The sequence below is a fragment of the Bombus flavifrons genome, chromosome 3 (genome assembly GCF_040668555.2).
Source record: "Bombus flavifrons isolate JBK064 chromosome 3, iyBomFlav1_principal, whole genome shotgun sequence".
NCBI classification, from domain to species: domain Eukaryota; kingdom Metazoa; phylum Arthropoda; class Insecta; order Hymenoptera; family Apidae; genus Bombus; species Bombus flavifrons.
The window spans coordinates 13,876,856-13,904,389 of NC_138444.1; the positions used below are offsets into that span (position 1 = coordinate 13,876,856).

General features: G+C 28.5%; 5 protein-coding genes across 8 annotated transcripts; 2 read left to right on the forward strand and 3 right to left on the reverse strand.

The window, feature by feature from the left end:
* Positions 1 to 771: 771 nt before the first annotated feature.
* On the forward strand, positions 772 to 4,715 carry MED8 (mediator complex subunit 8). Its single transcript, XM_069110586.1, has 6 exons — positions 772 to 984; positions 1,120 to 1,291; positions 1,376 to 1,621; positions 2,368 to 2,538; positions 2,681 to 2,798; positions 2,884 to 4,715. Exons 2-6 carry the CDS (start codon positions 1,127 to 1,129, stop codon positions 2,958 to 2,960), a joined length of 777 nt encoding a protein of 258 aa, XP_068966687.1. The 5' UTR covers positions 772 to 984; positions 1,120 to 1,126; the 3' UTR covers positions 2,961 to 4,715.
* Positions 3,185 to 4,935, reverse strand: LOC138178038 (methyltransferase-like protein 25B). The gene is made up of 5 exons (XM_069109440.1): positions 4,759 to 4,935; positions 4,442 to 4,660; positions 3,768 to 4,350; positions 3,506 to 3,700; positions 3,185 to 3,432 (listed from the first exon to the last, which is right to left on the reverse strand). The coding sequence occupies exons 1-5, from the start codon at positions 4,933 to 4,935 to the stop codon at positions 3,185 to 3,187; spliced, it is 1,422 nt and encodes a 473-aa protein (XP_068965541.1).
* Positions 4,936 to 5,096: 161 nt separating this feature from the next.
* On the reverse strand, positions 5,097 to 9,139 carry LOC138178571 (presequence protease, mitochondrial). Its single transcript, XM_069110555.1, has 2 exons — positions 8,909 to 9,139; positions 5,097 to 8,450 (listed from the first exon to the last, which is right to left on the reverse strand). Exons 1-2 carry the CDS (start codon positions 8,929 to 8,931, stop codon positions 5,321 to 5,323), a joined length of 3,153 nt encoding a protein of 1,050 aa, XP_068966656.1. The 5' UTR covers positions 8,932 to 9,139; the 3' UTR covers positions 5,097 to 5,320.
* Positions 9,140 to 9,607: 468 nt separating this feature from the next.
* Positions 9,608 to 21,810, forward strand: LOC138178569 (DNA-binding protein RFX7). Of its 2 annotated transcripts, XR_011172745.1 has the most exons (7): positions 9,608 to 10,357; positions 11,978 to 12,232; positions 12,355 to 12,547; positions 12,654 to 12,867; positions 12,939 to 13,081; positions 13,157 to 18,938; positions 19,442 to 21,810. XR_011172745.1 is itself a non-coding variant. In XM_069110552.1 (6 exons), exons 1-6 carry the CDS (start codon positions 10,017 to 10,019, stop codon positions 15,728 to 15,730), a joined length of 3,720 nt encoding a protein of 1,239 aa, XP_068966653.1. In that variant the 5' UTR covers positions 9,608 to 10,016; the 3' UTR covers positions 15,731 to 21,810. The 2 variants fall into 2 exon arrangements, 1 of the variants encoding a protein (XP_068966653.1); XM_069110552.1 differs by having other exon boundaries at positions 13,157 to 21,810.
* Positions 21,811 to 22,353: 543 nt separating this feature from the next.
* Positions 22,354 to 27,428, reverse strand: YME1L (ATP-dependent zinc metalloprotease YME1L). Of its 3 annotated transcripts, none has more exons than XM_069110568.1 (12): positions 27,209 to 27,428; positions 26,719 to 26,847; positions 26,228 to 26,647; positions 25,936 to 26,155; positions 25,499 to 25,578; positions 25,132 to 25,375; positions 24,493 to 24,625; positions 23,751 to 23,988; positions 23,438 to 23,680; positions 23,227 to 23,370; positions 22,879 to 23,034; positions 22,354 to 22,789 (listed from the first exon to the last, which is right to left on the reverse strand). In XM_069110568.1, the coding sequence occupies exons 1-12, from the start codon at positions 27,233 to 27,235 to the stop codon at positions 22,598 to 22,600; spliced, it is 2,226 nt and encodes a 741-aa protein (XP_068966669.1). In that variant the 5' UTR covers positions 27,236 to 27,428; the 3' UTR covers positions 22,354 to 22,597. The 3 variants fall into 3 exon arrangements, with proteins under 3 accessions (XP_068966669.1, XP_068966668.1, XP_068966671.1); XM_069110567.1 differs by having other exon boundaries at positions 25,499 to 25,590; positions 27,209 to 27,427; XM_069110570.1 differs by lacking the exon at positions 27,209 to 27,428 and having other exon boundaries at positions 25,499 to 25,590; positions 26,706 to 26,845.
* Between the last annotated feature and the right edge of the window lie 106 nt (positions 27,429 to 27,534).

Here is a 27,534-nt window from a genome sequence, read left to right on the forward strand (position 1 = left end):
CTTACTTTATATATATATTATTTATTTATTTAAAATTATTTACTTAAAAATAATGAAAATACTTCAAATAGAAGTACAACATCAAATCTTTCTCAAATTTATATATTACTATTATTTACTATAATATATTTTGATTAATTCATTTAGAAAAATATTAAGTAGTCTAATAGACTTTATTTACACACTCCACCATACCATCGACATAGGAATATTGAGATTCAGGACAATGTTCAGAACGTCGGAACAGTAACTAAGAGACGTGAAGTCGTTCCAGGAATTATGGTCATGTAGTACTTTGAGACCGCATTGGTGATTGGTTGTGATCCCGCAAGCGTAATTTTATTTTCATCAAATAAAAGTAAATCAGTGTAATTACCGTAACAGGTTAACGGGTTTATTTCCTCCGTGTCATAATAATACTGAAAAACATACTGAATCTATTGCGTAGTTGCCCATGGATATGGTAGTTGCAAAAGTAGATACTAAACGAAAACAAAGATTTTTCATATCTGTAGATTTTAACTTTTAGCCAATTAATTCTAACGTCTCAATAATGTACGATAACATTTATATGACACTATTAACATTTCAGTATGCCGATATATAAATAAAACACTTCGTGTCTCCGTTTTACGGAGAATATTTTATCGTACATCTATAATTGTAAACAAATCAGAGATCTCATTTTGAAATTTCGCGCAATTATGCTAGAGCCAATCACCGATGTGACCGCAAAATACCACGTGACATGTTCTTCGCTCCCGGGAAGTGCCCCCCCTTCCCACACCATCACGCCTAAAGTGGTGATTTATATTTCGTGTATTACTATGTTCATGATTAATATCCATCATGATCAGAGGTACGAGAACGATCATGCACAAGATGCGTACGAATGTTTATGCTGTAATAATGTAAGACTGATGTTAATAAAAGAATACCACAATAAACAATTACGAATTTTGTTGGATTATTATACGTCTAATAGTAAGTATGCTATTTTTAATAAAATAAATATAAATATAATATTGTTTATACACAATTACTTGTGCTGCTTTAATAATGATGAATAACAATGCATGTAAAAATATTACAATATGTTTTTATTTATATTTTAACAAGATTAAAAATGCAAAGAGAAGAAAAGCAACTGGATTCCGCTTTGGAGGCTATTATTATGAGAGTAAATGATTTAAAGACTGCAATTGCTGCAATGATATTTAAATTGGAACATGAATATGAAACATTGAATTGGCCCAACTTTTTGGATAATTTTGCACTTATTTCAGGACATGTGAGTTAATGTAGTTGAAACTTTTAAATAAAACCAATTTTGCTTAATTTAAATGATTTAATTTAAAACAAGCTGTTTTTATAGCTGACCAGTCTCTCAAAAATTCTTGGACATGATAAAGCACCACATTTAAGGAACTTAACAGTTTTACCATTAAGATTAAGTCCAGAGAAAGATGAAGAATTGCTTCGTTTAACCGAAGGTAGAATTCCCACATTTGCTCATGATTTAGTACCAGATTATCTACGAACTAAAGTGGAACCTCAAGCAGAACAAAAAATGATGCAGCTTGAAACAAAAGCTGCAAATGTAAATTTTGAAGCATCACATGTAAGAAAAACCATTTCTTATTTGTATATTACATCTTTTTAAAAATTAATTATGAATATTTATATAAATTTCACTTCCTGTTAATAATTAGAAGATTTAATGAGTTTAAATCTTGAAAGTACTTTAAGACAGAGATAAAATTATATCTCTCTATTGTCTTATTGTATAAGTCGAAAGATAATATAAGATGTTCTATTTCTCTTTTAATCTGCTAACTAAACATCAACTAGGACTGCAATGTAAGCTACTATCAGCTAGCTTTCAGCTTTTATTAGTTCCATTCGCTTTGGACTGAAATTAAAATAGTTACAAATTATACATATAATAATTTTCAAATTTTGAAGACATAAAAATATCCTTTATATATTTTAACATGTTTTGTATTTAGTTACCTATAATAGCACTTTAAATTATCATATTTTTCAGTACAATTTTAAATTACAAATTATTTTATAATTTATTTACATTGCAGCAACACATGCTTTTTTATTAACATTAAACTATTAGAGGAAATCTTAACTTTTATGTTTAAAAAATATTATTGTAAATTTGTAGTAGATTGCATATTTATTTAAGTTGATGTTAATACAACTTGATATTAATAAACATTTTAATTTTGATATACAAAAGTTAATTTTCCTCTAATGGTTTAAAAATACTATAAATTTCATAGTAGGTCCATTTAGCGAGTGGAACACTAAATGTTATTTTTCTTTTAAAATATGTATGCATTTTATAATTTTCAGAAACATATGGGTCAGTACACAAAAGTCATTAATAATATATGGGATGTAGCAAATAAGGCACGTGAGGAATGGGAAAGTGAAGCTGGATCTAGAGCAACTCAAGCCCAGACAAGTAGTACTGCAGACACTCATGCTCTTGTAGCAGCTGTGGGTATGGGTAAAGGTTTAAAGGTAAATTTCTTTTTAAGTTAATATTTTTAATACTTTAGTTATGACACGAATCTCATATAAAGTGACCAGTGATCTTAAGTGAATGTTCTAAAAAATTGTTACGACGAGTGAAATTATATCTGGAATAATTTTGTCCTTCTAGTCTGATTCTGTGCAAATGGTTCAATCTGGTGTAAATTCTGTGCCAAGTGGGATGATGGTAGGTAGGCCTGGAAATCAACAACAAGCTCCAGGACAAGGATCTTTAGGAAATCCATCTAGTAAGCAAATCCACTCTAATTTGATTAATTATAACATTAATGTTTATATTCACAATATCAACCAATATATTTTATGTGTTTGTAGTGGGACAAATGAGTAAAGCTCCAAGTGCAATCAAAACTAATATTAAAGCAGCATCACAAATTCATCCATACAGATAAAATATAATTTATTATTGAACATATTAATCTTAGTATATTTTTCAAATTAGAAATTATTTCTATTATAATTTATTATCTTCTAATTCATAACCAGTCAAATAATCACTTATTGTCGTAGAAAAATGTAGATAAAATATTTGATATAGTTAGATATAATACTTGTAGATCAATTTATAATTATATAGAAAAATACGATTTATAAAACTGCTAATTTATAAAATTTATTATTTCTTTTGTGATACAATTGCATATGCTCGCGGAGATAAGTATTTATTCATTACAGGAATAATTTTTGCTTCTAAACCTTGTTCTTCCATCCAACATAATCGATCTTGTAAAACAAATGATTCTGCTGATGCTTGCAACATCAGTTGTAAACCAGTATATGTTTCTACAATCTTTAATTTATCACAGTGATTTTCCCATAGTTCTATGATGTTTTTTTCATGCATATCAAGATTAAGTTGTACATCTAAAAACCAAAATAACCTCTTAATCATTCATTATAGTTTTGTGAAAATGTATTTTTGTAACATATAATATACCAAAAGAGTCATAAAAAGAACAGAAAGCTTTTAGAATGTGACAAATTAATAGAATATCACCTTGTTCTTTTAATGCTTCTTCTTCCTGTGGTTGTAAAATGTATCTAGTTAGCGAATCTTTAACATAAGCTTTGAAGTCGCAACATTGAGATTTCCTTGTTCCTTTTTGTTTACGTTTCTTAAGAGAAAATCCATCTAAAACATTTTATATTTTACATTAATGTTAAGTAAATAGTATTTGAAATAAAAAATTGACACATACTTTTAAATGCATATAATTGAAGGACAGCCCTTGCAAGAACATAAAAGGAATGTTCATTGTGTGTTTCAATAGACATATTATTCCATCTGTCTGCTGGTTCTTGGCATGCTAGTCGTAAAAAAGGCTGCCTCAAGAAGGAACCAATGTCAAAATCAGTATTATTAATTATAGTTTTAAGACAATTAGATAAAGGGAAATTGTTAAAATATTGTTTTTCAGTTGATACATTTATTTTTATTCTTTTTGATATTGAAAGCTTATGATAACAACAAGGAACCATAATAAAAACACGTGCTGCTGTCATATCACGAAATATTTTTGATGCATATATACTAAGATCTCCACAAGCATGTAAACCAATCAAACAAATATTTGACTTTTCTTGAAACTCATTACTTAAAATAGTTTCTATTGTCTCAACAGAATTACATTTTAAATCACAACAATTATATTTAACATGCATTAATGAATCAGGAAACCTTTTTAGTTGTCTCTTTCGAGCATTATCTATGTTTACTTGACTTTTTTCTAATCCTAGAACTTTATATCCATATAAATGATATAATAATTGGCAAATATATCCCTGGAATGAAAGCATGGCATAAACATTTTTTAGAAAAGAAATACAAATTTCATTTTTCCTGAATAGCATTACATAAATATGGATTTCTTACCAAACCTGCACCAAGATCAATAATAACTTTAATATTTAGAGGTGCACAATGCATATGTACCAGATGTGCCAAATGCATTATTTCATGTTGCTTTTTGCAAGTAAGACCTATTTGGAAGTCCTTTGGTAATGTTGTTGATAATACAGTGTTTATAGTTGGTAATTGATCAATATATCTACACTTTTCAACAAAAGCTATTAAGGTTTTTGACCATTCTGGCTAAAAAATTAAATAATGTATTTGTGATATTATATCAACATATTTGTACATTTTATATTTTACTGTTTGTTTTATTTTACTGTTAACCATTTACCAACCTTTGTCATTTTTTTTACAACAAAATCATTAAGTTCTTCATTTTTCAAAATTTGCAAAGCATGCAGCCATTCTTTTGGAAAAAAATCAAGTACTCCTTCAGTTAACAAATCAGTAACTGGAGTATTATAAAGCCACTGTGTGTCAAGAAATAAGTTCAATGCATCCAAAAAATACATATTTGCAATACTTTTATTTACATATGCCATCTATATATAAAAAATATATGTGAAGAAATATATATATATAAATTTATATATATTTTAAGCTTTACTATCATCCTGTAACTACAATTATATTTTATAATTGTATCTACATCATATATGCATGCATACATATATATGACAGCAATTTTTATAACATTTATTATATAAACATTTTACAACGAATTGCAATACATTTCATGGTAACTACATAAATTGTTCTGTATAAGTGTATGTGCATGAATATGCATAAATGATACTCATTTTAATAAATAGCTTACATATGATAATAATATTCATAATTAATATAATTAGTAGATTGACATAATTAATAGATAATATTTATTTTAACACAAAATATTCATTCGACTGCTCTTGCTCGAATTTCTTCTTCTTGATTTTGAACCTTCCAATTTTCTGAATGCCTATTTAATAAATCGTGATTAACTGGTCCAAGCAACGCACGTCCTACTCTAATATGTTTCTGATCAGGTTGTAAATATTTAGTAAGAACGTGCATAAGTTGGTCTTTAGTTACATTTTTCGTTCTTTTTCTTTGTTCTTGAATATCATCATCCGTTAAGTTGTATCTAAATTTAATCATTCCACGATTACTTGGGGAAACTGGCGCATCAAGATGTTGAAATATTCCTAATTTTGCTTCATCAATATCACTTTGGGATAATGGATGCTTCAATAAGAATTCATAAGCTTTTTCAAATAAGTCTAAAGTACGAGTAGAATTAGGATCTCTATAAGAATAAAATGCGAATATTCCATCTGATGACAATATAGCACCACCTGCATAAGCTCCACCTTTTTCACGAATTTCTGGATGTAAGTAAAGTGATGTGATCAATTTAGAAAGTACTCGTAATGGTGCGAAATCGGGATTTGTATATGGTACAGTCAAAATTGCTTTAGCTGTATAATTTACAGCATATGGTAATACATAATGGATAGCGCTATCTTCCATTTCAATATTTTGGCCATGTGTAAAAGTATATGTGTTTTGTGATGTACCTTTCAATGAACTATAAAATTCACTGATACTTTCTAATATCATGTCTTTGTTATTTGTACATAAATTTATTGCTGATCTCAGGTGTTGTTTATTTAAAATATAATCAGATATTTCTTGCATTTGACTTAAAACAGGATTTAAATCTGACATTTGTGTTATTTTTTTCATGTTTGAGACATATTGTAATCCTGATAGAGTTTCCTTGAATTTAGTGACTGGTGAGACCAAACTGGCTGCACTACTCATTGCATAAGTGTGCCCTAAATTCGCAATACCGTTAATCAAATCTGCAGCATTAATTTTAACTAATGTTGTAAATCTCTCAATATCAGATAATTGGACATTATTGAACAATTCTAACCATAATTTCCACATATCATTTACATTACGATCTAGACAATAAGATTCTATTAATACTCCTTCTTCATATTGCAATAAGTTATTTTTATGTTCTACAATGTGATTCATAAAATTTAAACCACCAGTCTTCAATTGTATCATTTGATCAAAATTTCTATAATCATAATTTTTTGTACCCATTTTTGAAATAATATTATTGAAAAGTGGCAACAATGGTTTTAATTCCTGTGCTAAATCTTGTGTACCAAGAATTCCTCGATAATAGCAAACACCATTTGTTGGTTCAGTAGCAACTTGTAAAGGAACACCAACTACCTTCATATCCTCCAATTTATATCGTTCTACATCTTCTTTTATATCTTTTATTTCTAAAGTAGGAAGGACATTTACATCTTCTTCTTTCTGTTGTTCTTCAAGAAGAATTTTTCCATCCATATAAATTTGATCTAATTCTTCTTTGGAAAGTTGTTTTAATTTAGATTCTAACAATTCATGTTCAGCAGCTCCTTTTTCATGATCATATTTCTCATATGGCAGCATTGTTAATGTCAATCTATGATTATTATCCATTAGATATGCTTTCACTAATTCTTGAAGATATTTAGGATTGTTCTTTATTCCTTCTCTAAATTTCCTAATTGCTTCATTGATTCTCATTGATTGTATAAGATCGCCATTGTGATTCCATAATGGTGTTAAGTTAAAAAGTAATTGCAATCCAAAATTGGAAGTTTGATGTTTTAGTTGAAGCTCAATACTATGTAAGACAGCCTCAACATGATCTTCCATAAAACCTTCTTTAACAACTTTCTGTACAGTTTCATTAAAAGTCTTATCTACTTTTTCAAAATCTTCTGGTTTAACATCAAGCAAACTGACAGCAAATATGGTATCTTTACAATGGCAATCAAAACCTGTCATTGGGCCAAAAGCAGTTCCCAGTTTTGATTCTACTAAGGCCTTAAAAAATGCTGAATTTGGACCTCTTAACAGTAGTTGAGATAAAATGTTTATTTCAAAATTCTTTTGTATATCAGTGATATCATTGCACAAATAACCAATAGCTATGCTACCTTGTCGACTAGGATCTGGAGCCATTAGATTTGGCCTACATGTAATATGTTCTTTCTTTGGATTGTTCCACCGTTTTTCTGAAGGAACTTTGGACATAGATGTATCTATCTTATCCATTAGAAAGAGGTATCGATCATTGATAAATTTTAAATGATCTTCTAAAGGAAAATTGCCATAGGAATAGAATCGAGAGTTAGAAGGATGATAATAAATTTGATGGAAATTAAGTAGATCAACATATCTTAAAGTAGGAATAACAAGAGGATCTCCACCAGAAATTACTGCATACGTATGATTAGGTAAAATAAGATTTAGTAATTTTTCAGCTAATATTGTTTGATTTTCATTGAAGACACCTTTCATCTCATTAAAAACTACGCCTTTAAAAATAATAGGGGAATTTTTGTCATTAATATCTGCATGTTCTAATCTCCATCCTTCCTGTTTAAAATCAAGTTCTCTTAAATTTGGTTTAAATACAGAATCCAAATACACTGACTGTAAATTTCGATAATCTTTCAAATTTTGTGTAGAAAATGGATATATGGTATAATCAGGTCCTGTCATAGCATTCATAAATGTAGCCAACGATCTCCGTAACATTTTGAAAAATGGGTCTCTACATGGATATCTTTCACTACCACAGAGAGTAGTATGTTCTAGGATATGAGGTAAACCTGTAGAATCTTTTGGAGTTGTACGAAATCCAACTGAAAATACATTATTACTGTCATCTCTGGCTAAATGTAAATACTGTGCCCCTGTTCCCAAATGAGTTAATCTCACTGCAGTTAGATATACTTCATCTATTTTTGCAATTTCATCTACTATAAAACCATGAATAATTTGTCCATTTTTAAATTTATTAACATCACTTTCTGTTACATTTCTATTGTATTTTGTAGCACTAAATGCTACATTTCTTTTTGAATGGAAACTGCGATATTTGAAATAGTGTTTCAATCCAAATTGACGTAAATAAGAATTTTGTGACAAACTCAACATCTTCAACATGATTCTGTAGCACTTCAATCTGTAAAAGGTTAATCACTATTACCTTATGCCACTTGAATAACATATAGTGAAAGATCTTAAAAAAAATATCATTTTATAAAATATCACTCACCAAAATTAGATATTCAGTGTGTAGATAATTTTTTAAAACAATATTTACAAATTTTTTAATTTCTAAATTTAAAAATAATTTATAACACGTGATTTTTTATTACGATGAATGTTAATGGTATGATCACCAATAATTAGTATTTATAGTAGATTATTTAATTAAATGGTAATTATATAATGATATTAATTAATAATGATTACATCGAAAATTTACAGAAGACAAAATTCATTTTGTAACTGATAATAGATTACAAATCATGATAGTATATAATTGTAATTACAAGGTAATAGTTATATATAATATTAAATATATAACAGTCTAAAGTAAAAAATCAACTAAATAATTTTATATTACGATAATCTTACCTATCAGCTCTTATAACGTACATATAACTTTTAGATATTCATTCCCGGCATTAGGTACGATGGTATGATTTTTCTTCTATTTGTTTTGGTGCCTTGATTATGTACAAATAACTAGGCAGGCAAAATCTATATATTAAGAATTACTACCAATATAAAATTGTTAAGATATAAATTTATAACCATTACTACCTTAGAAAAAAACTCGTTTTTCATGAATATAAAATTACTTATTTCATATACTTGAACTTTTATTTCATTCAGATATATTTAAAATTTTACGTTTAAATTTGTACTAAAAAAGGTGCGCACCTATCTTAATTACAAAGTATTAACGCTAGCCAATCATATTATTGTGTCTAGTATTTCCAAAACCATAGCGTATCAACCAATAATTAAGCGTATTCAATTATAAACATCCAATAAGAAACTTGATATTAAAGAAATAAAATAGGTAGAATTGCAACGAACGATCGTTGAGAAAAAATATAATGACATTTTGCCGTTGAATCTATGAAGTTGAAAATTGTATGAGCTCATTAACAATAAAATACATACGATATTTATACAGATATACGATAAAAATATATAAATTCAATGGAACTTCGAGAACTATTTACCAATAGTTGGTGATCTTTTTTGGGGAAACGCAAGTTCAATGAGAATACGACTTAACACGTAGGAGAAAGCGACATGAAGCGACATACTCACAAGACAAAGCGCAAGATCTATGACGATTGAAGAACGCGCAAAGTGCTCGGATTTCCGTGCCTGGTAGACCGTCCACTAATCCTGATATTAAAGTTGGTCATGGGTTGCGCATAAGAGCATTCCGCCAAAATGAACTATGCCAAAAGGCATGGATAAAATGTTGCTCGTGAGATCGGTATGACGGATCGGTGGTTATTCTCATATTGTATGCGCTTCGGCGACTTGTCGGGTCCGCGCGAGTGGAGGGTCTCGAATGGCGCTCATGTATAATCACCGGGAGTGCAATGCTAACAAGTAGTCCAGCTGACTCTGACAAAATGGTAGGGTACTCGCGTCGTCCTACGGGAGGTGATCAATTTTTCCACACATAATCGAAGCGCCTCCGCTCTGACGGGGTACGATGAGTACTGATAACCATGATCAAACGAAGCCCTGCGTCAGCAAACCACCCGCAAGAATCGAGCTTAATGCCGACGAAAGCGCGTTCGACGGCAGGCGAATTAAGAAGGAACGAACTGACGTTTCCCTTGAGAATGGTGACGGTAGCATCAACGCCGGCATTAATGATACTAACAAGCAACTACAGTCGAGTCAGCGACCGGCTGCCGGCAGATTTTCAAACGGCTTCCACGACGACGACCTACTTCAGGATATCATCGCGGCCAAGTTCACGGCTCTGGCAAATCATGGCACAACCACCAAGTACGACAAAATTCGGCTCATGATCGAAGATAGCATCAGGTTAATTCAATTGTTCTCTCTCTCTCTCTCTCTCTTTCTCTTTCTCTTTCTCTTTCTCTTTCTCTCTCTCTCTCTCTCTCTCTCTCTCTCTCTCTCTCTCTCTTTCTCTATCTATCTATCTATCTATCTATCTATCTATCTATCTATCTATCTATCTCTATCTCTCATTCATTCACTCACTCTCTCTGTCTCTCTCTTTTTCTTTCTTTCTCTCCCTCCCTTGCTTGCTTACTCGCTCTCGCTCCTTCCCGTTCTTTTCTCTCATTTTCTCTTCTCCTGCCTCTAGGCTTTTCTTTCTTTTTATTCTCAATGTATCATGTTTTTTTCCTTTTACATTAATGAATTTGTAGAATTTTTGGCCAAATTTGCGATTTGTTCAATTATTTGAATGTTTCTATTATAAGTTGAACAAAATTAGGTGATAATGTCCAAAAGAAATTTTGCATTAAAAAATTTAATTGTTTATATGCTTCTTTTTATATTTCTCTTTATTCTTCTTTAATGATTTATTTAGTTTGTGATTGTGAAATTGAAGTTACTTAATACATTTTGTTAACACATACTTTCTTCAATGTTCATGCTAAATAAAAACAATGTTTCTTTTATTTCTCTTTATTTATAATAATAATTACTGTAATATTAAAGTTATTTCAAACATCTTTTTTTAATGCAATGTATAATGAGCACAAAGATGTTTCAACTGAATTCATAAATAAAAGCAGAGTTTCAACTATTGCCTAAAGTTTTAAATAAGAGATATATGTTTAAGTAGAATCACACTGTTACATATTTTTATTTCACATGAAGAGAAGGTATTTCAATAAAAATTTTGTATAAATATATATATTTTTATCTTTATGGAATAATGAATACTGTAAAATAAATTAGCATAAGTATTTAATGTCTTTGCTTTACTTTTGAAATAAAAGTACCATTTATAGTAATAATCTTTATATAAATCAAGCAACTAGGAATAAAGGAGAAACATTGTTATTCTGTTTGAAATCTATAATCTAAAATACTCATAAGCCGATACATTTTTGAGAAAGTATTGAAACAATTTAATATTAATTGTGTGTCTGAAATATATTTTCAACTTAATTTAACTTTATGCTATTATATGCAAATGAAATCGAAGATTCTATAATAAGACAAATATATATGTAATTCGCTAATAATAAAAAAAGGAAAGATGTATTTATATAATTTTCTGAGGAAATAGAAATAAAATAATTCTTTATTTAAATTTACAAGCTAACTAAACAAATTCTATTTTAAGCTATACTTTACTAAATTTATTTTACCATGTTATGTTAATACTTACAGAAAAATTACATATTTCATATGTGCATAAAAACATTATTTATTGATTATATGCTATAATTCTTTTATAGAATATAAAATTATATTCTATGTATAAGTATTTAAAACAGAACTACATGTAAATTATAAACACATATATGGAGAATAAATATTTAAATTTTGCTTTTATATTACCATGGTTTTAAATATGTTTTCATTCAAGTATTATTTTAAACAATGTACATTCGATAAATTTTATATACAGTGTGTTTTATACATAATTATATACAAATCAACTTTATTGATTTTTATATACAGTGAAGAATCAAAAGCACGTATTCAAGAAATCTTCTCACAAATTGAACAACTGAAAATAGAAGAAAAATTATTGTTGTACCTGAAACTTCCACTATCATTGACTAATACTGGAGGAACTGTTGATCCTTTGAGACAACCATTAAATCCATTAGGAAATCGTTATGAAATTCATCAAACTATCATGTGGATTAAAACACATTTAGAAGAAGATCCAGATGTTTCTTTACCAAAACAAGAAGTTTATGATGAATATAAGTAAGTAGTTTAAATATGACATGTTTTAAAAGTTGTCCTAAAAGTTTTTTATTAATTAATTAAACTTTGAGTATCTTATTGTTATTTGTTATTTTACATTTCTGTTTTCAATTTATTTACAGTATGTATTGTATGCGAAATTCTATGAAACCCTTATCAACTGCTGATTTCGGTAAAGTTATGAAACAAGTATATCCAAGAGTTCGACCACGTAGACTAGGCACACGAGGCAATTCACGTTACTGTTATGCTGGAATGCGCAAGAGAGTTAAATTGGATCCTCCAACATTGCCTAATATATCTGGCACTCAGACAGTAAGACACAAAATTGTTTTAAAAATTGTATATAATGTATATTTTCTCTATATTTTACGAAACACACACTATATTTTGTATTATAATTAAATTTTAAATTTTTTAGGGTGATGAAGTAGATGAAAATATTACTGAAGAAATGTTGGGAGCTGCATCTACATTGATCAGAGAATGGGCAGAAAGCCTCCTTGGTTTGAAATTTCCAACTTTGAGTGCCTTAGCACGTCATCTTGTTGATAGTCTGTGTGTTGATACTCGATCTCTATCTGCTGTGTGCATATTGTGTGCTTCAGGAAATTCGAATACATCGACAAATAAAGGTTTGATGATTGTCATATATTTCAGAAGCATTCTTTCTGATTGTATATTATAAGTTATTTTATATATTCAGAGACGAATACAGATATACGTGCAACACCTATTAGTGGAAAGTCTGGGAAGCTTAGAGAAGCACAATTACAGTTGCAACGAAAGCTACAACAGCGAGAACATATAAGGGATCAAAAACACCGTCATCTTGATACTGTTATACAGGTATAAAATATTTTCTTAGTAAGTAACAAGATGTAGGTAACTAACAGTAAATGTAATGTTTCTTAAATGTTTCAGAACCAGAACAAAGAGAAGACTGTCGATAATAAAACGGGGGCAAATAAGGGAAATAAGAAAACTAAATCCAATCAGTCATCTCAAGGTACAAATGTATCGAGTGGGCAGCAGAATGCATTAACGAAATTGAGTTCATCTGCTGTAGTAACCAATCGGCAGAAGAAAGTTTTTAAAGCTACTAGTAGTCAGCCATGTAACATCTCCCTGGAATCCAACTGTGATAATATAGTGGTACAATCGATTGAAGACGTACAGAATAATAGCAACCCTAGTGTAGTAATGACCAACTGCGTAAATACACAGCGAGATATCAAACCCAAAAATTCCAGAAAGCGTGCCAATCCAATTGTATTGAATCAACCATCAGAGACAAGTCCTGAGAAGCAGACAAAACTTACAGAACAGCAAATACAAGAGAATGTAGAGCATTCCAATGTGTTGTTGCCTAAGCTTACATCTATACAACGTCCCGGGAAAATTTCGGTGATACTAGCTAGTAATCTGAAGCCTACCAAGTGCAAAACAAACGAGGCTGTTAACAATCAGCCTACTAAAAACTGTGATAACGAATCATCAACATGTTCCAAAAGTTGCATTAAAGTAAATGGTTGTCCCAACACTTTTGAATCTAGTTCAAATGCAATAGAGGAATCTACAGTTTTAACTAAAGACCAGATTCTATTATTGCAAGAGAATTCAAATCTTGCAGGTAAAACTGAGAAACTTGGCTCTATTGATTCGGATGCTTTAGATGATTATTTGAATGGAGGTAACAACTCTCAAGAACAAGAGGAGGAATTATTACAGTATTTTCAACAAAGCAATTCATCAAGTTCAGATGTGGAAGCAAATACCATTGCTATTGATGAACAAATATCAAGATCTGATAAAGTTTCACAGCTAAGATTAATATTACAACAAAATTTGAAAGGAGGGACTGTACATGCACCTGTTGATGTATTACCTGCTGCTATTATTAGGCAGAATGTTGAAAAACGTGAAATCACTCAAAAGCACAATTTAATATTACCAACTTTACTAAACCATTCGAACCAAAATAATACCAGACGTAGAGTCAGTTTTGAAACGAATGTTATAGAACATGTTCAAGACTCGAATGTTATTACTAATACAGTTCCACAGAGCCCAAATACACGACGTCGAATATTTAATTTTACGCCAATATCGCCTGGCCCACATTCACCTATTAATGGTCGCGCTTCCAAATCTAATTCTGCAAACGCTAGCCCATTCGTTTCACCACGAAATACACCTGTGCCACGGTCGAGAAGCAATTTACAAGCAAGTAGTTCCAGAGCTCGTACTAACAAATCCTTATCGCGTTCAATATCTTGCAGTATGCCTTATACTAGCAAGAATGATACTTTTGTTGTTCCCACAAGTGGTCCGGAATTAGTTAGACAAGCGTCATCTACACCGCAGTTACCGTTGATTTCTACCAAGTCGTCGGAAGTGCAGGTGGATAGTAGTACAACGCAAATTTCAGTTACACCAAAAAGAGAAGGACAAGGATCACAGTGTGCTGCATTTTTATCTTCTGATTTAGCACCGCAAAAACAATTACTCATTAATTATCCAAGTCAGGAAAATTTACAAGAAATTAAAAACGTTTATCAAAAAAGTCAACCTGATCAGGAAATTAGCGAATTGTTTCATAACAATAAACAATTTACCAGTGAACTTTACAGGTCACAATCAGTTCCATTACATAGAATGGTTAATCCTGCATTGATGTCACCTATTTCAACGCAACATTGCTTATCGTCCTTTCAAAGCCAGAGTTTTAATCCATCTACAAGCAGTTCCATAGCGCCTACGCCAGTACCTAGTGAGTTCAATGATTTTGGATCAATGGGTCAACCAGAAGGACCTTCAACATATTTACTTGATGACGTTGATCCAAACTTTATATCAGATGACCAAAATTTCTTAATGGGTGACAAAGAAATTACACCTGAAAACATAACGAATATATTAAACATTTTGGATGAAGAAGGAACTCAAAGCTTGCAAATTTTACCGGAACAACCTGCAGAAGAAGGCTTGATAGAAAACAATTCAATAGTGTTGGATGCTTTACCAAATTCAAATTTAAACTTATCAGAAGAGGATATGTTAGATCCATCAAATGTACTTGATATTCCAGTAGGTGGAGCATTACAGAAAATAATACAGTCACGCTCCTATCCTAATACACCATTACCTGTGCCAGTATCAACATATACGCCATCTTACACAGAAGATAGTAATGGATCTAGATCATATCCTTCGACACCACTACATACAATTCAATCGCAAGAAACGTATCAGGATACTAACGAACCGATGCTCTCAAGTCCTACTCTGAATTCTTTAAACTTGCACAATGAAACTGTTAACGAGTCTACTTCTAGCAGTTTATGTAGGAATGTTGTGGATTTGCTTGAAGCCAATTTCCTTGGAGAAACTGATACAGAAACAAATGATTTGGACCCACTTGGTAATTTTGATGGATTACAAGATGTTGATTCACTGACACCTTTGTTTAATGAAGTGACAGAGCCTAATCGTTGAAAGCATATACAAAAGTAATTCATGGATTTCTTGTGATTTTGCATAGTGATCTACCAAAGGTTGGAAAAATAATTCTTAAATTGTATGTTCGCATGACTCCATTTTATAATGATAGTAATTTGCATAAATATTCCATTTTAATATGCAAAACATTATAGTGGCAGTATAAAAGGATTAACGATTAAATCCTAGTTCCTTGTGCTAATATCAAATAATACATGTCACAGTGATCACATAAAGATGCATCAGTTTGAGTTTTTGTTGGAATAAAGAATTCTTTCTTGTTTTATATTTATGAATATAATTTACGTGAATTTGTCATTTTTTACCGTTTATTGAGACATTAAATAAATCTTTACTGCTTAGGTAATACATACATGATAACAAAAATATACCAGAATTAATGTCTTTAATTTATCTTCTCAATTACAATACTAACATACATTATAATGAGAGGAGCTCGTGATAGAAAATTCAAATATAAAAAAGATGTCTTTAAAAGAGTTGAATACTATATTGACTATTGAATTGAACATAATTTTGACGCAGTTATAAGTATTCATAATTCAATTCAATATATAAAGAGCAGAATGAGTGACTGCCAATGGTATTTTTTTTAGACTTGTATTTCTTATTTTTTAAAGTAAGTAAAGCGAGAAAGAAATCACTGTGATGCAAGTATAATCTTCGAACATTATATATTTCTTGAATTTGCCACTAGTGAAACTAAAAAGTGTAAATGTCTTCAGTGAAGTCTTAGGTGTCTTTGGTGGAACATTGAGTTTTCAAGTGTGAAAAATATGACGAAGAAGTTGCTCAAACAGAGCGATCGTCGCTGTGAAGTATTTGAGATTCGAATAAGTGGAAGTTGATTTTATATAAATACTTTATATTCGTCGTTTTGAAACGTTTGTTTCTAAGTCATTTAAGAACGCGTTATTGCGACTTTGTTACTCAAGCGTTTCTAAGAAATATTTACGATCACCTGCTGGACATTGGTGAGCTTCTTTTTACATAACAATCGGTATTGAACCCAGTATGTAGTACGCTTTTTCTGACCGGCAAAGTGACGGCAAAAAAGCGGGTATGTAAATTTATAAATGTTTTATTTTACCTCATATCTATATAAATTTGTCAAATTTGCGTTTGATTGATAAAACATCACATTTTAGATCAGAAGTATTCAAACTTCATAAAATCACTATTACTGTTTGTTAATATTTACATTTCTCTTCCTTTTATTCTGACCTGTCACGTGCTTTAAACTTTATTATTAATATAAATAAATTTATTAAATTCACGGTTACCATCTTTTTAAATATGATTTCAAATTGTTACTTTGGATATGATTTTTAAATATTAATATGATCTACCAAAAATTGATCAAAATTCGAATAATTTGGGTAATTGAAGTTTGAGCACTTTTGTTTTAAATAAAAGATAAAGCAAAAAGAAAAGAAAAAGAATGCTTCGAAAGACATAAAATTTCATATTTATGTACCGTACTGGATTCTACATCGATAATACTGCTAAATAATTATTACTATGGCGGGTCTTCCTGGTATATCGTTTTGTTCATCAATGAAATCCGAATTACCATAAATACACCGCCAATTTATATTTTTCTACGGCGTTCTTGATCGAGAATTTTATGAATTGGATAGTTGTTTAACCGATTTTTATTCCTAACTTACCGTGATTACTTAGCTTTCAAAGCAGAAAAAGTTAGAATTTTTTGTAGAGAATCCACACAAAAATGTATGGTATGATCGCGGTTGTATGAATTTCATCACTTAAAATTATTTTTCACGTCGAAGTCTTAAAATGATGCGCTTCAACATCGTAAAATATTAGATTTTTATAAAAAATATGGGGTAAACGTTATTTACTCGCAAATGATCACGAACACACGACATTTGCAAGAATTCTATATTATCATTCTGTAAAGGATTATATGGCGTTGCGAATGTTAACACCATGTAAATATATAGTATGATTTTTGTGAAATCTTGTTCTTGAGAGTTACTATTGACGTATTAAATAGCATGAACCAAATCTCGTGTTTCTGTTAATCGATTAACATTTTAATAATCAAATAAGCAATTATTATGACAATAAAAATAATACAAAGAAGAAGGAATGAAATAAGTTAAAAAATAACGAATTATTTAAAATTTACGTTTTTGTATCTACAAGAGTAATTTCTGTGTGAATGTATGTCTAATTTTTTCGTAACGTTACGATTGACCAGAGTATATTTTGAATACGTTTTTTGGTTTGTGCTATTGCCATATAAAGGCACTACATTGCTAATACCGGTTTTTAATCGCCATTTCACATACCGTAACTAAATAATCGTATGTGGGAATTCGAAGAATTTCGAATTCCATAAATCTAGAATGTTACGCATGTAATCATGGTTTTGAATTTGTAACCTGCACGTTTCTATTAACCTTTTGAAGCATGAATCGAGCCAATACGATGACCCAGATAGGAACAAAACTTTTCGACGAAAGTAATCTCTCGGCATATCATAAAGTTTTTAAATGACAAATTAAGAATAGAGGATCGAACGAGATTTCTTGGAAGATATTAAAAGATACTTTATACGAGCATGCCTATTAAGCGTATTTTTATATATTGATTCAAATTTAAACAGAATAAAATGAATAAAAAGGTAGAAAAAAGAAAAAGATATAGAAAAAAGTGGAAATCAGCAATACTTCAAAAGGTTAATAAATATTTCTGGTAATTGCATCACACATTTATAAGCAACAAGAAAACGTTAGTTTCCCACGCAGCCTGAAATACAGCGAGAGTAACACATTCTTTGTATGAAATGAGTTACAACGTAGTTTCAAATATTCTAAACTATTAAAACAAAACTAATAAGACGGTAATCTTACTGTAAGGCGAGTTGTGAATTGTACAAACATAAAAAAAGAGAATCATTCGACGAACCAAGTAGTGATTTGAAACTAGCAGTTAAATAAATGGACGAAAAGAAAAGAGGACTCGACCTTCCATAGGTTGCGAAATGACAAGAAAAGAAAAAAAAAGAAATAAGAGAAAGAAAGAAAAAATTAATGGAAAATATGAACCGAGCAATTATAGGAAGTTCTTAGACGTGAATAAATGACTTTCATTAACTTGACCAAATGATCGAAGATCTTGGAAATTTCTATAACAGTACTGCTATTTGTAACTCGTAAGTAAAAAAAAGTATATGTACTACGATATTACTTGTTGTTGTACGCACAAAGATTTTAGGTAGGAATTATTCGATATTATCGTGTAATCAGGGTTTGTCTGTGCTGTTTGATTTACAATTTGAATTTATCTAGATGCGGATATCGATATATTCATGAAAAATATGTGAAACATTTTTATGAAACAGTTAACAATGTGCAATAATCGTACTATCCTTTATTTGCCAAACAAAGAAAAGGAGAACAGTAAGATTAATATTATAAAATTATTGGCTCAAATTAATAATACGAGAATAAATGCGAAGCGTTAAAATTGATACTGGTATCTAGACATCTGTAATGTAACAGCACCGATTTATAAAAAAAAGAAAAAAAATTAAAAACAAAATAGCGGAAATAAATTATATTGAAACATATATACATTCATATTTACACAGACAGTCAATAGATATAGTTATATTTAAACGAAAAGGTAATAATAACGGCGATCTTGTCTGCATAGGAAATCGTGAGCATCATTTTGAATACTATATTGTTTCAATGGAAAATGAAAATACGCTGATGGGACAAGATTGTTTGAATGGGCATGGTATAACTAAATTACCATACAATTTGACTTTGCACTGTATTTTTTCCCTCCATCGGAAGTTTGTTGATTTGTGAATTGTTTATTTTCTTTTCTTTATTGATATTTTATTTATCTATATTCCATGTTAATATTTAATATCACGATAAAGAAATATATTTTCCTTTGTAACAAAAATTTTATACAAATATTGCCTTGTGTTGTTTAATAATTGATCTTTTTTTCTCGAATTGAAATATAAATTTCGACGGAGAAAAAATGGAGTACAAATGGATAATTACTCGAATATTAACAATACTGCATGGGGTAGGACAATTTTATAGGTCAGTAAAATATTATATGTCGTAATCGTAGAATGCAATAATTTATCGGTCATCACGATTAGAAATACGTAGAATGAAATAATTTTCATAAAACAAGATCCATCGATCATAGATTATCACAAAGATCTTCTTTTTAATTTGTAAAATATCATTCAAATTTTACTGATTTCGAGTTTTCTGTTCTTCAACGTCATCATGAATTAACATACTATCCTACATAGCCAAACAAAATAAAAATACAAGAAATGTGTTTCCATGAAAAAGAAAAATAATAAGAAAGTGTGAACAAAGTACTGTTGCTTGCAGATTGATTTTATTGGTAATTTTTAAAAGAGAAGAAAAAACTCGCCTTGCTTATTTTCCGTCAAATATATTTATAATATACGTAATCTTGCCACATAAAACGATCTGCGTTTTGTTTCTTGTCAAAGATTTTGTATTACTTTCAATTGAAGGAAAAAAAAATAGACCTGGCGATATTATGCGGCTCTAATGCCGTTTCTGAGGCTTATAGATCTTCGAAGGATCGTTTTTTTGATTCTTCAAGATACTTTTGCTTCGTTAATGAGAAAAAACAAAAAACAAAAATTTCTCTACCTATTTTGTATGATCGAATGTCAGGTAGACTAAATCAAGCAATAGGAAAGCGGTATTCCCATTGCGTGTGCTAGTGTTACTGGCAATTTATTTTGCTTTGTAAATAAAAATTCTTTTTTAGTAAAAAAAGGTGCAAAAAAGTCATTAAAGAGAAACATAACAAATGCAGTTCCCTCTTTATTCCTTATAAGATAACAATAAATTCCCGTTATTAATTCTTCATAGATATTTTTCATTTTTAAGTTTAATGTTATGAAATTTTATATATCATATAGAACTTTATATTTTAAATTAGCTTACATGTTAAAAATATTTATTCTTATTGAATATTTATCTTTAAAAAGGTTCTATATGTTTACTATAATTAGTACTTTTGTAACTAAAGTATTTTTAATAATATTTGTAACTATTTTCTTTTTTTATTCATTAGTTTTATGTTATGATATATTCGTATTATATCAATATAAATTTTGTAAGACTCAATCAGCATATGCTAGTAAAAGTAACTTTTTTATTTTTTAAGAAAAAATGTCTAAGTTTTAACTGTGTATGAAAACTTTATTTTAGTGAGAAAAATTTTATTATGTAGATGTATCGAATATATAACAATCTTCAATATTATTTAAATGATAGTATTCACCTCTTTATTGAAAAAATTTATTTGAAGCCAAGAATTTCTTTGAATTGGTTTTCACATATATATTACAATTAATATCAAGTATATTACCAATTAATTATTCGGAGAATTTAAACTGTTATGATTTCTCTCAAAGTTAGTAAACTGTGATATTTGTATGAATACTTCTATAAATGAGTTTTCCTGTACATCCGTTTATTGTACATATATAATCTTAATCTTATAGATTTATATTACAGATCATTTTTCGTGGTTTATATTTGCTCACATATGTATAGTATATTTTATGCAAATTGTTTATTTAAAACACATTTGAATTTGAATTTTATAGAACTTTATTTTAAAAACATTGTCAAATAATATTACACGTTGTTAATTGCTAAATTCAATGTCATTAAATTTTAAACAAAACGAAAGGAGTAAGCATTAATGAATTATAGTAATGTATTAGAAGTAAATTTAGATGCAATAATAATAGCGTGATCTGTATCGTATGATGAAAGAATAGATAGGGATTATACGAAATATGAAATATATGGATACATATATAATTTTGTATAATTTATAATATCTATGTAGTAAATAAAATGTTAATGCTATATGGCCTAAATGTTATTAATCTGTTTGAATATTTTGTACAAATAAAAATATTTTCTTTCAACCAAACAATTGGCTAACCACGTTAAAAATTGAATAATATAATACTTTAAAGAATGTTTAACATTATTTAGTAAATATTAGTTTGAATAAAATTATGGTTTATTTCCGACTAAAACAATGCATTTTTCTAATATATAAAAAATAATCAACTTTATAATATTTTCCTATATATTTTTGGTGCAGAATTTACAATAATTTATTTTTTCAACATGAGATCGAAAATTGGCTAACATAAAAAAAAAATTTTTTGTTATATTAGTAACAGGAATACAATTATATTGTAAAAATAGATCATTGATATTTTCAATTTAATAATGCATACAATAAATTTATGTGACAATAATAATAGTATTGACATATTTTATGTAAATGAAAAATAAAATTTCCTTTGCAGAATTATATTTGATAAAAATCCCAACTGTACGATTATTACTTCAAATTTTAGGTAATGTAAAAATTTTGTTTTACTATATAATTATGTATAGTTTGATATTTTTATGTAATTATGTATAATTCGTCACATTTATATTATTTTCTGATATATTTGTATATTGTCTTAATTTATTTTCAGTTGAGACTCTGTAAGGTATTAATTGATTACAGAAAATAAATTTGTATGAACTGTTATATAAATTTAATGTATTAAAGAAGTAAGTAATTAGATAATGAAATAGAAGTTATGTATTACAAAGTTCTCAATTGAAAAAGCTGATATATCTTAATTGAATTTGTAAAATTGAAAATTGTAAAATATAATTACTATAATAAAGTAATATAAAATATGATTGTAAATTGCGATACTGCACCAAATAATTTATTTTACTTATCATCTTAAACTGAATCTCGATATGCTAGTTATAATACATGTTCAGTCGGATCTACAATTCGTGGTTGATTCTTCAAAGTCTCAGGTGGAATTTTTTCTCCATTAATAATAGCTTCTACATCTTTACTGCTTAATGTTTCGTACTTAAGTAAAGCATCTGCTACTTTTTTAAGTTCTTTCGCATGTTTTTGTAATGTCAGTTTTGCTCGTTCATATGATTCCTAAGATAGAAAATATAGTAATTTTGATGTAAAAGGTTAAAAAATAATATTACATGATATAATTAACATTATATGGTGATAAAATTTACTTGTAAAAGGCGCTTCACTTCCTTATCAGCAAGATCACTTGTGCTAGGACCTAATTGAAATCCATCCCCTTGACCATTTCTACGAATTGTACCAAAACCAACTTTTTCAGACATACCATACTTGTGTACCATCTCTTCTGCGATGGAAGTTGCCCTCTAAGAAATATGATTATCAATATTATCAATGATTATAATGTAATATTTTCAAATTTTCACTATTTGCAAATAAAATTAGGAATATTTTTAGTATTTAGAATTTGTTTCCTAAGCTCTTGTAATTTATTTTTAAATTATTGTACCATATGTGATAAGATATTATTAATATAAATATGAACTATATCAAAATACCTGAAAATCGTTATATGCTCCTGCTGTTACTTTATCAGAACCAAAAATTAATTCTTCTGCAGCACGACCACCCATTGAACTATCCATTAGAGCTAATAATTTGGATTTCGTTGTATGATATTCGTCGTTAAATAAAAACGCGGTCTATACAAAAAAGAGTACTGAAATATAATATCAGTAAAAAATACAATTATTAATTTATAACACTTACATGTCCCAAAGAATGGCTATGAGACAAGATGGTAATTTTATGTATAGGTGGTGCATCTTTAGTGTAATATGCAACTAATGCATGTCCTGCTTCATGATATGCTGTAATGGTATTAGTTTCTGTGTCTTTAATTTTTTGTTTTCTTTCTGGACCCATGATTATTTTATCTCTAGCATATTCTAAATGTTTCATTGTTACATATTCAGCATCATTTATAGCAGCTCTTAAAGCTGCTTGATTTACCTTTTAAAATTAAGCTCATAATAATAAAATTAACTTGAACTAAAATTAGTGCTTATTTTCAAATGAATACCATATTCTCTATATCAGCTCCAGTAAATCCAGGAGTGCACTTTGCTAAATAGTCTGCGTCAACCTCTTGTGTTAATATTCTTGATAAATATAAATCAAAAATTTCCTTCCGGCTTAAGTAATCTGGTATATCAACAAGAACTTCAACATCAAAACGACCGGGACGCATTAATGCTTTATCTAAATCATCCCGTCTATTCGTCGCACCTAATACTATAACACCTTCGTTCTGAAGAAATCTGTAAGTACAAAGAGATATACAACTATTAATGATAATAAATGTACATAAAATCGATATATAAGGTCATAATTTATAAATCATAAGTAACAAAATTTAAAATTTGAACTTTATTTCTTCAGAAAAAGAAGAAGGAAAATTAATAGGAGAAAGAAATGAATGACTTAATTAGTACTATTTTGCCATCCTACACTCATTTCTTTAACTCTAATATAAAGAAACATAATATGCTTACTATATTATACATATTGTTTATGTTGTAGATTCAGTCTCCTAGTTTTAATACACATGAGATAGAAACATATCTTGAGAAAATACATTAAGAAAGTGGTACGAAATTGTTGAACTTGCAATACATATATTATTTTTAAAAAATTTAAAAAGATAGTCATTAATTTCTTTATCTTTTCTTCTATTAATTTCCTTTGCTTTCGCATATAACCTATATTAATTTTTAAAATTATTCCATATTCTACAAGATAAAGAGGTAAAATTTCTTATTTACCCGTCCATTTCCGTAAGTAACTGATTTACTGTTTGATTTGCATATGGATGAAGAGCTGAATTTGTTCGTTTTGCACCAACAGAATCAATTTCATCTATAAATATTACGGCAGGTGCTTTTTCTTTTGCTGCTTCTGAAAAAGAATAACAGATCATGAATAAATAATACAAATTTTTCAGGACACTTTAATTGAAATTGCACATCATAATATAAATTACATATGATATCAAAATAAATTCTCTTTTCTTCTCTTTAAATTTTTATTCAAAATGAAGATAACAATGAATATCTTTTGTAGGGCATATTGTTTTATAATTCCTCATTAAATCATGATACAGATAAGAAAAAGAATATAAATAGACAACATTAATGACAGCATTAGAATGTTGTGATCATAACATTGAATTATAAATAGCATGTACAATTCCTAATATACATATATAGTACATATATCGAACTAATATGGCTTATAAATAATCAATATATATTAATTATAATAAAGAAAAAGTGTAGAAGAAAAAAAATTGAAAACCATTAATAATATTTCTTTAAAAGTTTTTTTTTGTTTTATTTAATGTATGATTTAGAATGTTTCTTTAATATTTATTTTGTGTTCGCAATATTTTGTTTATAACTTACTAAATAAATCTCTCATTCTTCGTGCACCTTGCCCTACTAAAATCTCTTCAAATTCAGGTCCAGCAGCTTGAAAAAATGGGACACCAGCTTCACCAGCTACTGCTCTAGCTAATAATGTTTTTCCTGTTCCTGGTGGTCCTACTAGTAATACACCTTTAGGTAATTTTGCACCGAGTGCAACAAATTTTTCTGGATTTTTTAAAAATTCAACTATATCTCTTAATTCTTGTTTAGCTTCTGCAACCTAATTGTATATAAACAAATGAATATACAGTATTTAGTAAAATGAAAAATCTTATTAGATTTTATTCATTTTAGAATTTATTAGATTTTAGATATATTAGAATCTTTTAAATGATTTACTTACTCCTTTAACGTCATTGAAAGTTATATCTGTTATTTCTGGTCTAAACTTAACACCATCCATTGGAAATCGTAATCCACTTCCTACAACGTAAACTGCAATAGGAAAGGTATAAGAAAATTTACATCATTATTAATAATCTAAAGCATATTAATATATTTTAAATACTACTTTAATGTTCCCCTATCACTTTAATAGTTAATATTATATAGTTAATATTATACAGTTGATATTAAAAATACTTCTTTCTTTAGTGAAATAATTTTTCAGTGACTTTCAGATTATTATGACTATTCATTTGAAATAATCGATAATATTCAATATTAACATATATTTTTTTAAGATGCTAATGACAGATAGTAACTACAAAAAAATATATTAAAATAAAGTTATCAAAGAAAATAATGATAGAAATTGTATTATACCTCTATAATACATACCTCCATACCAAAAGATTAATAATATAGTTCCTATTATGAAAGTACATAGTATTTTTAACCATCCAAAAGTTGAATATGTTTGGCGTTTAAGTCCTGCTTCATATCCTTCAATAAAAGCTAATATAATTCTTTTATATTCTTCTGTCGATGTTTGACTATTAAATAAATTTTTTATTGTTACCAAGTCCTTTTCTTTCAGAGCATGTACTAATCCTGTATTCTATGAAGTAAGAAAGTTATTCACAAAGTATATAAAATATCAATATAGATAATAAATAATACATGATCTTACTGTTCCAGAGAAATGACCAACGAAGTTTTTAAATTTATCTATAAACGATGATTGTTTTTCTAATTCAGTAGAGACATTACGTTTTGTTCTAAAACTACGAATTTGTACATAGTGATTAAATGAATTTTTGTTACAAAAGGTACATAATGTTGTATGATGTTGTTTCGATGGTAAATACATAGCAGGTAAAATAATTTCTTCCATATATCTTTTATATAGATATTTGTGTTTGTTTTTTGTGGAATTTAATCCTGATGCATAGACTTTCCACTTATTATTTTTTTCTAAATTTCTCTTAAAAATTTTCATAGAAACTTGATCTAATGCTACCAAAACGTTATTTGTCCTTATATCAAACATTGTAATTACATTAGACATGTTTAATTTACCTATTAATGTATCAATATAATTTTTAGTAGCCTAAAATAAAAAGTAAACTTAGTAATTTGCATCATTATGGTTTTATGTAATACATTACCAAATTATCTTACGTCTGACAAGTTACCGGAAGAGATATCATTCATAGATTTTTTCAATTCATTTTGTCTTTTAACTTTAACTGAAAATGATGTAGATTTTGGACTAACTACTGAAGTTAATTGCGTCAGATGATATAACACCTAGAAATAATTCCCTTTTTTAGAAATAAGAAGTTTTAAATATTTTGCTCTAATTATTTTCAAGATTGAATAAAATAAAAATGTACACATATAGAAAGTAATTTATTTTGTAATCTAGGAAATTATCTTTTACTAAAGAAAGACATGAGATAGACAAAAATTTCATAAGTTTGTATTAATGTAATAGACATATAAGGTTATAAAACGGAAATTTTTAAAGACATTTTTAAGGAAGACATGCAATATAAATTTCATGTATATACTTGTTATGTCATCAAATGTAAAAGACTATCTAATAAGCTATCTATGAATTTTGGAAACTTTTGTACAGTTGTAGCTATATAAATATGATAATACAAACCTGATTGTGAGGTTGGAAAGAAAACATTGCAGTTCAACCCTATATTTAACACATGTAATAAGATGAATGGAAGTATAACACTTTTAAATAAAACTAAATTCAACTGATAATAACGTTTTGTTGCATATCCAAAAAGATTAAATTACATGACATCAATATCTCCTATACGAAATATAGTTTTAATGCTGCAAGGTAACGGAAATGACTGCTATCTACAATATAAACTTCCGAATGTTTAAAATCAATTGAGATTAGATTTAAGATTGCGTAAAACACATCGAGATTTTTTCGGAAAATACATATTTTCCCTAATTCGAGATTATATT